The 17,196-nt window shown below is 32.4% G+C and overlaps 3 protein-coding genes across 3 annotated transcripts; 1 reads left to right on the plus strand and 2 right to left on the minus strand.

Annotated features, from left to right (window-relative positions):
- The first annotated feature begins 61 nt into the window (after positions 1-61).
- On the plus strand, positions 62-8,181 carry LOC106108097. The gene is made up of 5 exons (XM_013289182.1): positions 62-692; positions 1,253-1,444; positions 2,881-3,050; positions 3,574-3,754; positions 4,659-8,181. Exons 1-5 carry the CDS (start codon positions 529-531, stop codon positions 4,729-4,731), a joined length of 780 nt encoding a protein of 259 aa, XP_013144636.1. The 5' UTR covers positions 62-528; the 3' UTR covers positions 4,732-8,181.
- A 153-nt stretch (positions 8,182-8,334) lies between these two features.
- On the minus strand, positions 8,335-11,851 carry LOC106108093. Its single transcript, XM_013289178.1, has 5 exons — positions 11,709-11,851; positions 11,344-11,568; positions 10,446-10,585; positions 9,600-9,759; positions 8,335-8,916 (listed from the first exon to the last, which is right to left on the minus strand). Exons 1-5 carry the CDS (start codon positions 11,728-11,730, stop codon positions 8,486-8,488), a joined length of 978 nt encoding a protein of 325 aa, XP_013144632.1. The 5' UTR covers positions 11,731-11,851; the 3' UTR covers positions 8,335-8,485.
- A 766-nt stretch (positions 11,852-12,617) lies between these two features.
- On the minus strand, positions 12,618-17,011 carry LOC106108092. Its single transcript, XM_013289176.1, has 3 exons — positions 16,458-17,011; positions 15,344-15,588; positions 12,618-14,481 (listed from the first exon to the last, which is right to left on the minus strand). Exons 1-3 carry the CDS (start codon positions 16,895-16,897, stop codon positions 13,388-13,390), a joined length of 1,779 nt encoding a protein of 592 aa, XP_013144630.1. The 5' UTR covers positions 16,898-17,011; the 3' UTR covers positions 12,618-13,387.
- Between the last annotated feature and the right edge of the window lie 185 nt (positions 17,012-17,196).

The following is a 17,196-nucleotide window of genomic DNA, read 5'->3' on the forward strand; positions in this document are numbered from 1 at the left end:
TCATTTTAAAATTATGAGCAATTAACGTCAAGCAACACTAAATTTAAAATGTCAAAAAACTTGCAATAAAAAAACACCGCAAATGCTATTGTGATTTTAATTTAGTTTTTAGTGTTATTTATGTTATTGTTGAATTGTGCTCTTTAAGAGTGCAGGAACCATTTATTATATCTAGTCTTATTTATACACATAGTTAAGCAATTGACATTCTATAAATGACTTGTGTGCCATTATTTGATTGACGACCCTTTGTTTTTAAATACAAGAAGTGTCGCAACGTTGAAGGAAAATTTTCGATTTCAACATTTAAGAATTGAATAAATAATTACATACTTTAACAGTGGCACAGTTAACATCGTTTCCAGCATAATATTTGGTCAAATCCCGCCATTTTTACATTGCCACTTTAGTTTGCACATATTAGTGTACAAGATGTTAAAGACGATTAAAGTATCTCGTTTTAATTATATTATTTCAATAGAAATGGCCAACAAATAAGAATACTATAAGATTCCAATTGGAAAAAAAATGTCGACCGTACAAGATGCTGTTTGGTCGAAAACTCCCGGCGAAACACTCAATCCTAAGGAAAAATGTCGTAATATTACTGAAGAGATATATAAAAGGATAAATATAACTTTTCAAATCAAAAAACTTCAAACTGGATCACAAAGTGATATATCAGATTGTAGGTAAGAATGTTTTTCATATTTTAAAAAGCAAAATAAAAAGGAAATCATCTACTTTCTGTACCTCCCCTATTACAGGCTGTGGCTTTCGTTATGAAGTAAAATGCAATAACCATGTAGCATAACCTACAAGCTTTTGCTCGCAACTGCATTTAATAAAATATAAAAAAGCAAGTAGTCTTTTTGTCTTACTAAACTAATGTCTACATTTATGACAAATTTCATCAAGATCTGTTCAGCAGTTTGGGCTACAAACTGTAACAAACATTCATCTAAACTTTCTCATCTTACTAATAAATGCGAAAGTTTAGATGGATGGATGTGTGTTAGTTTGTAGCCTAAACTTCTAAATGGATCTTAATTAAATTTGGCATAGAAGTAGAGAATAATCTGGAAGAACACTTAGACTACATACTTTTGTTAATTTTATGTGAACAGAGTCGCAGGCGAAAGTTAGTTTATGATATTAGTAAGATAGAAACATAATTTAGTACAAAAAACGTGAGACTTGAAGCTCCCGAAGGGATTTTTAGTGGTAAATTCCCTCCTACTTCGTCTTTCAGCGATCAAAGATCTATAAACAGCAATGAACTCAGTAATGAAACCGATCTGTTTGCCTGCGATAAGAGCTCCCTATCCAGTAGTACTGACCAGGAAAGAGCCATCAGCAAGTGTGAGAAATACATCAATAATAATAACAACGAAGAAACAAAACTCAATAAGCCAACTCCAGTTTACAAGAGACCTAGGAAACGGTGAGTACTACCGCTACTTGAATTTTTGAACATTTTTGAATACTTAACTATACTAATATAATAAAGTGTAGACACACTACTTATGTAGGATGTCAGTAATCACAGTTTATTTTTGATTAATTCTTTTTTCTCTCAGCGCCAGTCCCTAAGAGTGTTTTAAAAACACAATTTTTTTGTTGGAATGTGTTTAAAACTACATGATCTTACTAATGTTATAAATGCGAAAGTTTAGATGGATGGATGTTTGTTGGAGTTTGTAGTCTAAACGGCTGAAAAGAATTTGAAATGTGGCATAGACATAGAGGACAGTCTGGAACACATAGGCTACTCACTTTTGTTTTTTTTTAATTCCACGCGAATGGAGTCGCGTGCGAAAGCTAGTATATCATGTATTGTTTTTCACACCCTTTTATTCCCTTTTTTCTTTGGATTTCTATCCATGTGTCATTTAGATACATGTGGCTTGGGAAATAGTTCATTTCAAATTGCCACAAAACACAGAGTTCCAGACACTATGACAAAAAGATACACCTAAGGTGTTAATAAAAATCCTTACATTTACGACGTGGTATAGGCTAAGTATTATCATGCTATTTAATTTATGTAAATAAATTGAAGATATATACTGGTTTCTGTCTATCTATTTAGCTGCTATACAAAATTCCAATCTTTTATTACTTTTAATTATCTTCAATATTGTTGTTCTTGCGAAATCATCGAAATAATAATGAGGCGCACTATTTAGTAAAAGAGAGAGAAGGAAATTGAAAAAAAAAAATTATATAGGGACAAAAACTTATATAGGGACTAGCTTTTCCCATGCGACTTCATTCGCATTAAATTATGAAAATTGTTGTATTGATTATATTTGTCAAATTCAATTGCAAATGTCAATATGACAGACATGATATGATGACAGAGCATAGCAATTTTGCTTCCTTGATGTTGGCAGCAAATTATGGTCTCTTTCCCACATTAGGGTTTTTATCCAAAATATTTACTACCTTAGTTTAATGGCGTAAAAATATATAGCCTAAAGCGTGACGTAAGCGTAGGGCTTTTTATTAAAAAAAATGTTATACAAAAATATGGTGTAATTGCTGACATCTTAGGCAACAAAGAAGTGTGTGTTTACACTTTATTATAATAGCATAGACAAGATTGCTGGGAACAAATCATTAGTCAATAGCAAAGGCCTTCATTGACGAATGATCCAAACGGACATGATAGATTTAAACCTTGACGAACAAGCCTCTAAGATTCGTGCTGTCTGGAGACTTAGGACGAGGAAATCCGACCCCAAATAACTGGAAAAGAGGAAGACAGAAGCAAAGGCCTTCATTATTGTGCATTTAAAATACATTAGCTATTGAATGTTACCTATAAGCTGCAGGAAAACATTTTAAAGGTGTTTAGCTTGAAAATCTTTTTTTCAGATTCAGGAAGCGTGTAAAGAAGCACCAGTCAAATAAGACGATAACTGACAGTGACTGTTCCAGTGATGAAGCGATACCACTCAGCCGAGTTGACTTTGACACAAGGAATAGTCAAAGTGAATCACCTGACAGTATAATGGGTGTGCCTAATATTGTTATTGTGGCTAAAGGTAAATCCGACTTGAAGGACCATTTTTTTCTTTGAGTAGTTTTAGTGAGGTTTTTTTATGTTTGGTACATAAATGTATAATCCTAATTCTTACTAGGGTTATATGCGAAAATTTTAGATGGATGTTACAGTTTGTGGCCTTAATTGCTGAATTTTAAAATTTTCATAGATGTAGAGCATAGTCTGGAAGAACACATAGGCTACTTTTTATCCCGGGATTATTTACGCTTCCCTTGGGATTTATTAATTTAGTTTTTTAATGTTTACTCGATCATTTTGCAACGGTTCAGCATATCTTATTGAAATTTGTCACAGATATAAAACAAAGTGTGGAGTACACATGGGATAAGGTTCATCCCCGAGAAATGTCCGGTTCCCGGGATACGTAGATTTTTGTTATTTATATAGTTCGTATGTTTTCTAATACCACGCGGACGAAGTCGCGGGTATCGGCTAGTATTTTATATAATTACTTTTATTGAAACTATTATCGTTTCATATTTTGAGACCATATTTTCTTCTAGATTCAAAACAGAAACCCAAATCAACACAAAAGTATCAACAGAACGAAAATAAACCAAGTAAATCGGTGCCACAAGTTAAGAATGTTCCTATAAAACCCAGTGAGAAACCAATACCAGACCGTCAGCTATGGAATCAATGTTCGCTTTGCAGTTTATCATTTCGCGGAGAAAGAGGATTGAGGTAAGAATTCGCCCATTTGTCGAAATTGTATCTTACTAATAGGGGCGTTAGGTTAGGAAGAAGGGGCGTCCAGGGCGTTTAAAATGAGCGTATGGAAATCTTCTCGTCCTTTATTCTTTGTAAGGGTTTGTTTTAATGTTAAAGGGCGGTTCAGAAATCGCCTAGGGCTAAAACCACTAGAAAAGTACTTATATTACTAATATTCTTAGTAATATTATAAATGAGAATGTGCTGGATGTTTGTATCCTAATCTGCTGATCAGATCTTGAAGAAATTTGTCATAGATTTAGAGGATAGTCTATAAGAAAACATAGACCACTTTTTATTTATTTCTTCCATACCACGACGAAGTCGCGGGCGAAAGCTTGTAATGTCCTTAATGGGAAAGTTTGTTTGGAAGTTTGGTATTATCTATGCTTCTATACTAATATAATAAAGCGTAAACACTTCTTTCTTGCCTAAGATGTCGACAATCACAGCATGTTTTCGAATAACTCTTTTTTTAATAAAAATCCCTACACTAAGGTCACGCTTTAGGCTATATATTTTCACGCCGTTAAACTTAGGGGTAAATATTTTGAATAAAACCCCTAATGTGGGAAAGAGACCATAAGTTGTTGCCAACATCAAGGAAGCAAGGTTGCAATGGTTTGACATCATGTTATGACATTTACAAATGTGAACAATAAAATGAAATTTTTATAATTTAATGCGGATGAAGTCGCATGGGAACAGCTAGTATATCTCTATGGATCAACGGATCTTGATGAAATTTGCCACAGATCTAGAAATAAGTCTGGAAGAACACTGGCTACTTGCTAATGTTTTTTTTTTAATTCTGCGTAGACGGAGTCGCGGGCGGTATCTAGTTTGTTTTATGTTTCAAATTAATGTTTTATTTCAGACGTCATATGACAATGTCTCATATTGAATCTGAGGAAATAAAGAAGCAAGAAAAAGACACGAAATCAACTTAAGGTAACACTTGATATTGTAAAATAGTTCTTATTGCAAAGCAATAAAGTCTAAAATGATGGTTTTACAACTTTAACATTTGTCTAAAACATTTTTACAATTTCTTAAAGTGTTTGAGTAAATTTAGCTATAAAATATGGTTTATTTCAGTTTAAAAATTGTTGATTCACTTATTAAATTTGATTATCTTTGTTTTTAAATTTGTGACGTTTAAATGGCGCCATAAAAACAAGATGGCGCAGGCGTCACTTGAGAATTGGCGCCGAAATAAAGATTTATGATTTAAACCATTTTGAGGTTACATAAGTTGTAGTGTTACATAAGTCTTAATTTTGTTTTTAATTCTAATTGGAATGATGTAATTGTCTATGGTCCATCAATGTCCTCCATAGACAGAAGTTTAAGGGAGAGTAAAAAGATGTTAGTAAGTTATATATACAATTTGTTTATATTATTTAATTGAGATATGTATGTCATTTATTATATACAATTATAGTTAATATCTTTATGGATTTGAATAATGGGAAGGGATAGATAGGATATTGGGATGGTTTTGGAAAAGGTTGCCGCTACAAAAAAATGTTTAATTAGAAAATGTTACTAAATTACTTTAATCTTCTCACATAATAAAATAATAACTTAATTAACCAATTTAAAAACTTAATTAATTTATGGACTTTTGATTAAAGATTTGAAATTAAGAAATAATAATTGGCATCTATGAAATTAGTAGCGGCAACGAAGTGTCAGGGTTTAAAAATCTGTGATCAGTTGGCATAATGTGATCGTAGAATAGATTGGAAGATCTAACCATAGATTGACTTTGTTCTTCATTTTATGGAATTTTATAATCTGTTAGTCTTTGACATTCCTTTTAAAAGATTCCTTTGATTATTTACATGGAAATTTTTGTTATCAAAAATATTTAGAATTTTCCTTTTTTTAATGCTATCAAAATCGTTTTAAAATCTCTTGAAACTATAGTACCTAATAAAATTCTGTGAAGTCTAGAATCAAAGTTTTAATCTATGGTGCGATGGGAAAAAAGGGGGGAATAATAATCGGCCGTTTTTCAGTACAAAATTTTATTACAAATGGTAATTTTAAAAACTTAGGATAAATGTGATTTTTAAAATAATTTCTTCGTAGATTTGTGGAAGTTTTCATTGTCGTAAGGATTTGTCTATGCAAAGAATGTTGCAATATTAAATATTTTGTTTGCAATATGTTTTAACGCTGCTGCGTTTCAAACTTGGTGCTAATGTTTGTTTTTAAAAATTGTTTGTATATATTTGAAAATTATATCTTGCCAAAATTCGTCTTTCAAAGCTTAAAGCCTCGCTTGTCACCAATACAGGGTGATTCTTAATGGAAGTTAAGTTGTGTAAGTAACCTTAATAACTATACTTTAAGCTTAAAGTTGCCCAATTTTCTATAGTTAAAAAAATATATATTTCAAGATTTTTTTTATTATTTTTTATTTGGTTCTCATGTGATGTATTCGAAAAAGGCATAACGGAACGTAAGTAGAATTATTAGGCTTCTTTAAAAGAATAAAAATGTCCACTGTAAGTACATTATTTTGGACAAATTAAATCACTTAAAAACTACAAAAAATCAGACATATTTTGCGCTCAAATGGTAGCTAGAGGTCCCCTACTTCCGTAAAGCTTGCGAAGCGTCCGTTAAGAATCACCCTGTATATGTTATATAGTGTTTGTCTGTTTGTAGAATAACTACTTATCCATTTAAATGAAAAAAATAGTTTAAAAGTTCAAACTTTTTAAATAAGTAGTGTAGATAGTAAAATTTAAAACAAATATTGTTGTCTAAAATTAATGCGAAATTGAATTTCAAAAATTATTTTTAACAACTATAGCCTGACCAATGACATAAATTACTTTTCCATACTTATATTAGAGAATTAATCTCTTTGTCAATGTAAAAAGCAGATAAAAATTACTCCAGGAGAGGATTTCTTGGTCAGGCTATACAATTTTTATTGGAGTTTTTATTCATTCGCATATCAAATAATAAAAAAAAATCCGATATCTAGATATTAAGGGCCTAATATGTTTGTTTGTACAGTGCTCAAAAAAGTTCTCGTAAAAAATATATTTGTTGCTTGTTCAGGGAAAGGTTTTAGGTTAGTTTTATAAATAGATGCCACACGGGCGTTGCGATTTCCAAATATGATTCTTTCCAAATAAAAAAAAAAGTGATTGCATTTTCGTGGGCGTAGCTAGCAGACAGTATAGGGTGGGAAGCATGCTGTTTATTAAGGGGGAGATAGCAATGTTTTTAAAATATGCTAAAGAAAATGGTTTTTTTTTAATGAAAACGTGACTTTGTTTTTGAGTAATCTGTGAGTCCCCAGGGATTGTAGAAACCGTATTATTTTGTATATTATAGATTGTAGGAGGGCTGCCCCCTCTTCCATCGCCCACGTCTGGCCTTTTCCCTATCAAGGGTAGCACAAAACAGGATAACTTGCTCATATTTACGATTAGGAGCACTTTTTTAGAATGATAATAATACCGTTATGAATTTGTCATAACGTTATACTTTACCGTGAATTTGTGTATTAGGTTAGTGAAACGTTACGTTAACGCAACGACGCCGCACCGCCCGTATGGCATATATCTTATTTCACTTATAATTAAGGACAGTCAAGTAGTAAAGTTTGTTGAAATGTTTGATCTCTTTACGTGTCATCGGTATTGGTGCAATGTGTTGCCATATGTACAGAAATTTTATTGATATTTAAGTTGATTTTTGCTTACGGTTTTTATTGCTAGATATGCTTATATTGAAATAGTTTAACTAAAGGAGTTCCTTAGATTTTTAATTAAAAGGTGACAAATAAGTGGCTAAATAAATTTGCCAAAATAGTGAAGCGACGAGAAATATTCAATTAAAAAAAATGCTGTAGTAATTGTTTATTTTAATAGTTTTTCCCGATGGTTCGTTCGGAATATTTTTCCTATTGTGGAATGAGGTAACACTCGTTTTTAGGTATTTATGAAAACTGTCAAATCGCTTCTATTGAAAAAATATCTCTATGGTCTTTAGAAACGTCAGATTGTTTTATATGACAGTTGTTTTGGCGCGAAATGTTTTGTTTTTATGGAGATGGCATGTTAAAAATATTGCCATCGTTAGACACTAGTCGAAATGTGGCGGAGGAAATATTTTGTTGTTTTGTTATGGAATTGATGTTTCTCTTTTAAGTTATAATAAAGAGGTTTATTGGACTTTTTGCTTTTTTAAAAGTTTTTTTTTATTTGATTACGTCTTGGAAATGACTTTTTTTTTTAATTTTGCAGATTAATGTTTCGTCCAATAAACTTCTTTCAAACTATAGATTTCATATATTTCTAGTCTATACTTTGTTTCTATAAGTTTGTTTATAATTATCGAATGTGGTGGTTGAAATAAAACATCTTGTCGAATTGTTTGTTTTATTTTTTAATAATTAAACCAAAAAACCTAAGTTTAAATGTTAAATAAACGATATATTTTTTATACATGTACATTTTTCTAGGTTTAATAATGGGGGATTTTTTTCTTTAAGTTGGTACTGATTAGAGTTACCAATAAATAAAATTCTTACAACAATGTCGAAAATAATTGCCATATATAGGATTAAGGGGTAAAGGAATTTTGAAATAAAAGAACCATTTATAGTTAAAATAACTTAAAAAAATTTACACATATATTTAAAACATTACGCAATTTTCTCGTCAATTATAATTTTTAATCACTTTCAGTATAATTTTCTAACCTATTTGACTTAGCTGTATGTAGAACATGTAATAATTCAGATGTCGGTCTTAAAGCTCCTTTACTTACTAAAGTTTTCAAAGTTTTCGCTATATCTTGACTTGATAAATGAGCTTTTATAGTTATAATTCTATCGTCTACTTTATTAAAGAACTTTTTAGCTGTATTTATATGTAAATCTGTCAATAAAGGTGGATCTGGTCCTAATATTGTGTTCACGTAATGTTCGTCATATGCCTTATTGGTGTAATCTATACCAGTTTTAGTGATTACTGGTACGGGCGAGTATTTCGGTATTTCAGTCATATACCCGAGGTTTTCATCCCAACCGCCGTGGATACGAAGCAATGATGGGATATGTCTACCATTTAAATTAGCGTCAGAAAACGTTTTATATCCTAAACCTGGAATAAAACAGATTTATCTAAAAAAAATTTAAAACAATAGCAGCAAAGAGATTCAAATAACATATAGAGGAGACATACACTTCACTTAAGACAATTTACGAATAACCCACTATCTCTATTAATAGATCCTAAAACTATATGTAAATATAATTCACTAGCTTTCGCCCGCGACTTCGTCTGCGAGGAATTAAAAAAAAACAAACTTATTAGCCTATGTGTTTCCAGACGAGTTTCTACATTTGATCCAAATTTCATCGAAATCCATTCAGCAAGGCTATCTCTTAATAGATCCTAAAACCATATGTAAATATAAAACTAGCTTTCGCATGCGACTTCATCTGCGAGGAATTAAAAAAAACAAATTTGTTGGCCTATGTGTTTCCAGATGAACCTATTTGTAACAAATTTCATCGAAAACTGTCGCATTTACAATATTAGTATGATTGTATTTAAAATTAATTACTTTTAAGTGTCACTAAATCATGTTATTTTACAAAAGAGCTTATTGTGATTTAGTAAAATGTTTTTTTACATACCAATACTAAACATGACATGATATGGTACTTTTCAGAAAGTACCAGTGAAATAATTACGTCTCATCTATGTATTATTTAAATGTCTTTGTAAGCAACACATATATTATTTCCAGTATTCAGCTGTTTAAATAAAGGATAACTTACCTACAACACAGGCTTGTAACACTCCATTAGACTTAACAGAGCTGACCAGAGCTACGGGAAGGCCGAGAGGCATAGCTAAGTACAGCGGAGCACTGCACCTTACTTCAGACTTCAGTTGTACACTCACAAACACTAGGTCACCTATTTGGACTGTTTGGACCTACAAAATACAATCTTGTTAATATTACAATAACTTTCGCCCTTAATTCTTGTCTACATTTAAAAAAGTAAGTAGTCTATTAATTACTCCAGACAACCACCTACATCCAAATTTATTCAAGATCCATTCAGTAGTTTAAACCTTTATATATTTATTGCATTTATAAATTACTAGCTGTTGCCGTGCAATTTCATCAGCATAAAATTATTTTATTGTTAAAATGTGTCAAATTGTCAATTGACATGACATGACAAAACTTGGCAACCTTGCTTCCTTGATGTTGGCAGCAACTTATGGTCTCTTTCCCACATTAGGGTTTTAATCCAAAATATTTACCCCCCAAGTTTAATTGGCGTGAAAATATATAGCCTAAAGCGTGACGTAAGTATAGGGCTTTTTATTAAAAAAAGAAATCAAAAATATGCTGTAATTGCTAACATCTTAGGCAACAAAGAAGTGTGTGTTTACGCTTTATTATAATAGTATAGATAATGTCTCAAGTCCCTAGTTTATAACACATGTAATGCATATCTGTTGCATTAAAGAAAATGTAACTACCCAACGAGAATGTGCAGGGTTCTTACAAACCAAAAGATTTAAGAACCTGAAGAAAAAAAAAAGAAGCAGCAAAGACAACATCCATCCATCTTTTGCATTTATATTAGTATTTCTGTATATTTACACACCTCTGGGCTCTTATTCTTGCCAATGCGTGCAGTTGTCAGCGCATCAGCCAGTCTCTCTGGCAACTCATCTGGCTCCCAGGGCTCCGTTAATGGCTCTTGTAAGTTGATCACATGCCAGATACGACTTTGAATTGCTACCACTAAAAGAATATACAAATGTGAATAAATAACACTAGGAATTGAATAGACTTGATAATTAAATGCCTGTTTAAACCAGTGCCCTTTGTATTTGGATATATTCATTTCCAAATCTTATTATTTGAGTAGCTGTTGCTCATAACATCGTCAGCTTGTAATAAAAAAAGTAAAGATGGCTTATGGCACTCACTGGTAACATAGCTTATTAATGGTGCAAAGAATTTTTATTTATTATCTATACACACAAGAGCGTCGGTGGCTCAGTGGTTTGAACACTTGACTTGTAATCTACAGGTCTTGGGTTCGAACCCCGCTGTACCTGTGATTTTCGAATTTTCGAATTTTCATATGTACATAATTTACCCGACGTTCTTACGCTGAAGGAAAACATCGTGATGCAACCTGCACATATCGGCGAAGAAATTCAAAGATATGTGTGAAGTCAACCAACCCGCAGTGCAGAGTGGTTAACTATGGCCTAGTCACCCCATATTAGGGTAGGCTCCGAGCCCCTCAGTGGGGACGTATAGTGAGCTGGTGATGATGATGATGATGATGATGATCTATACACACATTTTAAAAAGGTAGGATGTGTATTTTTGTATGTATTGAAATAGTTCAAAAATTACTGGACCGATTTCTAAAATTCTTTAACCATTAGAAAGCTATATTATCGCTGAGTAACATAGGCTTTTTTAAAATTCACATAGACGAAGTCACGAGCAATAACTAATGTTGTATATGTAAAAAGTTTACTTACTCTGCAACTTCAACTTAGCAAGGATCTCATCGACTGTTAACGCTGGTAGATTCTTCGCGACCTTCCTGCAGATTATCCTCGCGATACTCGCTGATGTCATCGACATACGAGCACTGCGTATTGCTTTAGCCATGTCACGCCAGCGGACACCGAATTCTGGTAATAACGTTGTACAACACAACTCTCGTGGCATTCTACTCATTAGTCTCTCTAGTTCATCTAGTTCTGGAATAAAGATTTTAATATGCTTTTAAACTTGCCTTTTGTTAAGATAAAAACAAAATTATTTATGACGAAATAACAGTAAAACTTTAACTTTACTATATAGGTGATACAACTGATTCATATTGATGATTTGTACTCACGCATTTTGGTGGCGTTACTCATTTCCTTTTCTATGTTAATTACTAATTAAAACGGAAATTAATACAGTTTCAGCACATTTAAGTATCGCAAAAACAAAAATAATTAAACCGTTATGTTTGATTTTTCGAATATTCAAAGATTCAAAGTAAATGTCATTTTGACATTTACATAGATGAACCGCGAACCAAAGAGTATTGAACTACTTAACGTAAAAAGCAAGTTATAGATTAAAAATAATATTGAACAAAATGGCGGGATTTATTCAAAATGATCCTCTTGTTATTAAAGCCATGGTTAAACTATAAGTATTGTATTGTATATAGCAACATAAGTGCAACTAAATTATAATAGCTCACTAGTGCCTTCCCATTATGTTCAAACTAAACCAATACCAGCGCTTATCTCACCAGGACCAGAATAGAAATTCTTGTTTAACTACACCTTGAAAATTGCCCATCATTAAGTGTAACAGTTAGATTAGGTGATAGAGTTTGAGAACAAAGATCTCTTATGCAAACCATACGCGAGTAGGACTTAGGGTTTTTAATGTTGATGAAATGTGCAAGTCAGACTTAACATTATTGGACATAAAAATAGCAAGTACACAGTCAGGCGAAAATCGATTGTTTCTCAGCAAATTTAACTGTTTAGTTGCACAACCAAAACACTACTCGAAGTGTACATTTTGATAAACAGTTTTGCGATAGTTTGGGGTGCGCGCGCTTTAATTTTCTAGAACTTGCTAAACCAATTCAATAATTAACGTGCTAATTCGCTGTTACTGTTTAGCCTTCAGCATTATAAGAGTATATTTGTAAACAATTAGACAAATAAAAGTCTTCAAAATGTACATCTTTTTATTATAATTAACCATACAAACGAATAATCTATTGGTACGTACAAAATAACATGTAATATTAAAATACATATACATATTTAAACTGAAACATAATTTACCTTAAAGTTGACTAATACAAATTATTTTTAACTATAATTACAAGTACAATATTTCCGAACGAACATCGATTTGTCTTAATGAGAACAAATTACCGCCAATCCAATATACTTCCGGAATATTTTCATGAAAATATGAAAAAGTTAGAAAGATATTACAACATTTTAGTCAAAAATTTAGGTTTTTTTATTTATTATCGTGATTCTCTTCTATAAAGATGGAAAGTGTAAAAACATTGAAAAAAAACAATTAACTACCATAATAGATTAAACATTTTAATTAACATCCTTCGACCACACTTTCACTTAGTTTAGGTGGAATTGTAGTCAAGCGCTGGTTTTATATTTTAAAAAAACAACTATACATAAATGAAATAAAAAAAATGTAAAAACCTAACCATATCACCAAAGGTACTGATTAACTGTTTTAAAAAAGAAGTATTACAAGATTCAAACTTTATGATGGTGTGAAGTCACTTTTTTACTAACAGGGAGTCAGCAAAATGGCGTAAATAAACAATACCACGGTTTTAACATGTATATGTAATTGTTTCCTCAATGTGTGTAAAGAATTAAATGTCATATAGTAAACCAATGTAATATATGTAAACCAGCTTTCGCCCGCGACTCCAACCACGTGGATTTAAAAAACAAAAGTAGCCTATGTATTTTCCAGCTTTCGGCTACAAAGATCCATGCAAACTTTCGCATTTATATAGAGATTTCAAAATTTAAGAATTAATATATTACAATCGTTTTCTTGTTCTTTCACTTCATATTTATATTCTTTTGGTCTTGATATTGTAAGCTCTTTTTTTATTTCCGGTGTTTGAATCTTTGGTATTTCATCCTTTATAAGAATTTCAGTAGTGACATTTGGTATCGAGATATTCATGATTTGTTTATCGACATTGGATTTCTTTTTATGTCTCGGTGGACCAGGTTCCGATAACTGTTCAACAAATACTTTGTAAGAGTCAGCGAACGAAGAAGGTGATTCCAATTGTTTCCTATTCAATTTTAATGTATCATCTTTATTTGATTTTTTATCTGTTGTATCTTGAGTTTTTTTTAATTTTGAATCTGTTGCATCTTCTGGAGTATCAATGGCTTTATTTTCTTCAGTGTTGCCTTCATTTATCACACGCATTATCTCTTCTTGTGCCAAAGAGTATGAATTGACAATTTTAATTACTGCATTATCTTTGACGTTTGCTTCATCTTTCTGATACATTCTTGTTTTAAATCTTTTCGTCACAGTTTCAGCTATTTTATCGTTTGATACATTTTTTCTTTTACCTTGATTGTCTATATTTAAAAGTCCCGTAATATTATTTTCCAATACTAATTTCATTGACATGAATTTTTTTTCATCTACCTCATTACTGAAAACTGTAGTCATATCTAAAGCTTTTTTTAATAATATTTTCATTTGATCAATTCTAATTTTAGCAGCATCTTCAATTATTGCATGCATTAATTGTTTGAATTGATGGTAGATTTCCGTTTCCGTCGTCTCATCGATTTCTGTATATGCTTCTTCATTTTGTATTAACGTGGACAGAGTAAATTTCTTATATTTATCAGGTAAATCGTATTTACCACATTTATGTCCGTAATGGTTCTTATAAAAATGTACTTGTATACCTTTTGGTAATTCTTGTACTACGATACAAGATGGACATATGTATGGAGTAACATCGTCATTAACATCAGACGGTATGCACGGACAACGCAACATTTGTTTACTATTATTTTTTTCCATTACATATTTTACTCCGGTCTTTTTCATTACATCATCCTTCCATGATAGGTACACTGTGAATGATAAAAATTATACAATTATATTAACAGTTATCTTGTTTTTACGGAAAAAAAAAACATTACTAAGAGCCTGTCCCACCAAATTGTAAAAAACAATCCAACATGTAAAATATGTGATACAAACATCAGATTTTGTTCCTTTATCGGTCAATGATGTCATTTTTAAGCTATCTGAGCTATCAGCCAGTGGTGGGACAGGCCCTAAGTATGCTAATTCAGACAGTTATCTATCTCTGTGTGAAATATCAAGATCCATTTACCCTTTAACTGGATCTATTAAAAAGAATTCTTTTAGAATAACTAAAAATATTTTTGACTACTAGTCATATTCCCCCTTCCTAGATCATCTGTCTGCCCCCAGTCATTGGTTGGAACCATCTATAGTAGTCAATATTTTTTATAACATACTAACTTAGGCCACGACTCTGTCTGTACAAGTAAAAAATAAACTATCTAGTGGCATGTGTTCTTCCCGACTATGCTCTACATGTGTTTATCTAAACTTGCAAAGTTATAATAAATAAAATTGTTAATATTAATCATATTTAAATAACATTGGGCATGAATTGCGGCATGGATGGATCAGTGGTTTAAGCACTTGACTTGTAATCTACAGGTCTTGGATTCAAATACCGCTGCACCAATGTGATTTTCGATTTTCTCATCTGTACATTTACCGACGTTCTAACGGTGAAGGAAAACCTGCATATATCAGCGGAGAAATTCAAAGATATGTTAAGTCCAACCCGCATTTGGCCAGTATGAACTGTGGCTTAGTCACCCAAACTTAGGGTAGGCTCCGAGCCCTTTAGTGGGGACCTATAGTTGATGAATATGATGATTTTAAACAACATACCTTCATTTGTTGGGAAGAACATGCTTTCAACTCCATCACAATGTAAACCAGATACATGAACATCGAATAACCTCAAACTTTGGAATTGCTCGTTACATCCCATGCAAATATACTTCGATGTAAACGACGATTCATCGAATTTATACGTCGTACATTTATGATTCTCTAATGATTTTGGCCGTCGGTTACATTTAACACAAATCAAAATTACATTGGGCTTTATTATGTTTGGAGAATTTGGAGACCTGAAAAAATATACTAAAATTGCATTCAAACAGCTTAAGACGCTTGGAGTTAAAAAAACCCAAATGTGCTTGTGTTCTTCTAGAGCAGGGATGGCAAACCACTGGCATGTGATCCATAAATGGCACACTATATTGGGCATGTCAATAATCATAAAAACACTATGAAAAAGTATAAAGTAGGTATTACACAAAAAGTGAATGCAATCATTACCATGGCAGAGTAGCCCCAATAGTAGAGAAGGTAAGGAGTAAAAGGTTAGCATGGTATGGGCATGTTATGAGGAGGGATGAATTGCATGTTACAAGGAGAATGTTAGTTATGAGTGTGGAAGGGTACATTGGTAGAGGTAGACCTAGAAACAGATGGATGGATTGCATATAAGGTGACATGATCAAAAAGGGAGTGATGACTGAGATGACATATGATAAGAGTTATGTGGAGGACAAAAACCTGTTGCAACGGCCCTAAGGGAGTAGGATAAGGAGGAAGATAAACTCTGTAGGTACAAATTGATTTTATCTGTGCTTGTTGTGAACCAGGAGCTGATTTATAGATCACCAAATATAGTTTTACCCATGACTATTTGTTTAGATTCGATAACTTAACCTCATATGTACGTAATTTACTAGACATTGTTACGGCGAAGGAAAACATGGTGAGGAAACCTGCACATGTCATCAAAGAAATACAAGGATATGTGTGAAGTCAACCAACTCACACATGGCCAGCATCTTTGAATATGGCCCAGTCGCACTAACTAAGGGTAAGCTCCGAGCCCCTTGATGGGTATGTTTAGTGAGCTGGTGATTTATAACCTCCAATAACTTGTTCTCAATTTAAATTTAAGGAAATCGTAATAATTACTTACACTTCTTCATTATTGTTGTTTACAGAGTGATGCTTCTGTATATGTCGATGTGCTAAGAAATAAGTATTGAAATTCTTGAAGCATTTCGGACATTCGTATTCCTCGCCAGTGTCAATAGTCTTAGTTGCACCTTTTCCCGTTTTCTCTGTGATTTTGTTCGCTGGTTTATTGTTGACAATTTTCTTCGTCGGAGCAGACTTTGGGTTTACTAGTTTTACATTCTTTATAGCTTGTGCCTGCACCTTCGGTTTCATAACTACCTGTTTAGATGCAGTTTTGGCTTTCACTTTATTTGTTACACTGTGTACGCACATTTGATGTGTTTTAAGAGCTTCAGCGCTCATCAACCTACGACAGCAAATATCGCACTTAAACGCTGGATTGCGTAGTTTTATTTTATTGCCTGATCGGGTGCCCATTTTCTGATCAGCATTTAACATTTACGATGCACTTTATATTGTTTTGACTTCTATTCCTACAAAATGTATAACAAGTTAATAAGATCGAGTGACGCCTGTCGGAATTTTAGAAGTCAATTTTTTAATTTGGTTCTGAAGAATAGGGATGGGCGTTACGATGTGTGGGTTTATACAATCGATATTTAAAATTGATCGACAAGTGATTTTATATATTTTAAGCGGCGCACAATGGGCTGTAACCAGTTGCTCCATAGACAACTTTATCTGATGTTTGAAATGTCTCTTTTTTTTGCTTGAATGTGCTTTGTATCAGTAAATGC

This window comes from Papilio polytes, unplaced genomic scaffold (genome assembly GCF_000836215.1).
Source record: "Papilio polytes unplaced genomic scaffold, Ppol_1.0 DF821845.1, whole genome shotgun sequence".
Lineage (NCBI taxonomy): Eukaryota > Metazoa > Arthropoda > Insecta > Lepidoptera > Papilionidae > Papilio > Papilio polytes.

Coding starts and splice junctions, on each gene's coding strand:
- LOC106108097 (XM_013289182.1), top strand. CDS start 529: ATGTCGACCGTACAAGATGCTGTTTGGTCGAAAACTCCCGGCGAAACA. Junction 693..1,252: donor AGTGATATATCAGATTGTAG/GTAAGAATGTTT, acceptor TTCGTCTTTCAG/CGATCAAAGATCTATAAACA. Junction 3,755..4,658: donor CGCGGAGAAAGAGGATTGAG/GTAAGAATTCGC, acceptor GTTTTATTTCAG/ACGTCATATGACAATGTCTC.
- LOC106108092 (XM_013289176.1), bottom strand. CDS start 16,897: ATGTTAAATGCTGATCAGAAAATGGGCACCCGATCAGGCAATAAAATA. Junction 15,589..16,457: donor AACAACAATAATGAAGAAGT/GTAAGTAATTAT, acceptor ATATTTTTTCAG/GTCTCCAAATTCTCCAAACA. Junction 14,482..15,343: donor GTTCTTCCCAACAAATGAAG/GTATGTTGTTTA, acceptor TATCATTCACAG/TGTACCTATCATGGAAGGAT.
- LOC106108093 (XM_013289178.1), bottom strand. CDS start 11,730: ATGAGTAACGCCACCAAAATGC. Junction 10,586..11,343: donor TGCTAAGTTGAAGTTGCAGA/GTAAGTAAACTT, acceptor ATATTCTTTTAG/TGGTAGCAATTCAAAGTCGT. Junction 9,760..10,445: donor GCAAGAATAAGAGCCCAGAG/GTGTGTAAATAT, acceptor TGTATTTTGTAG/GTCCAAACAGTCCAAATAGG.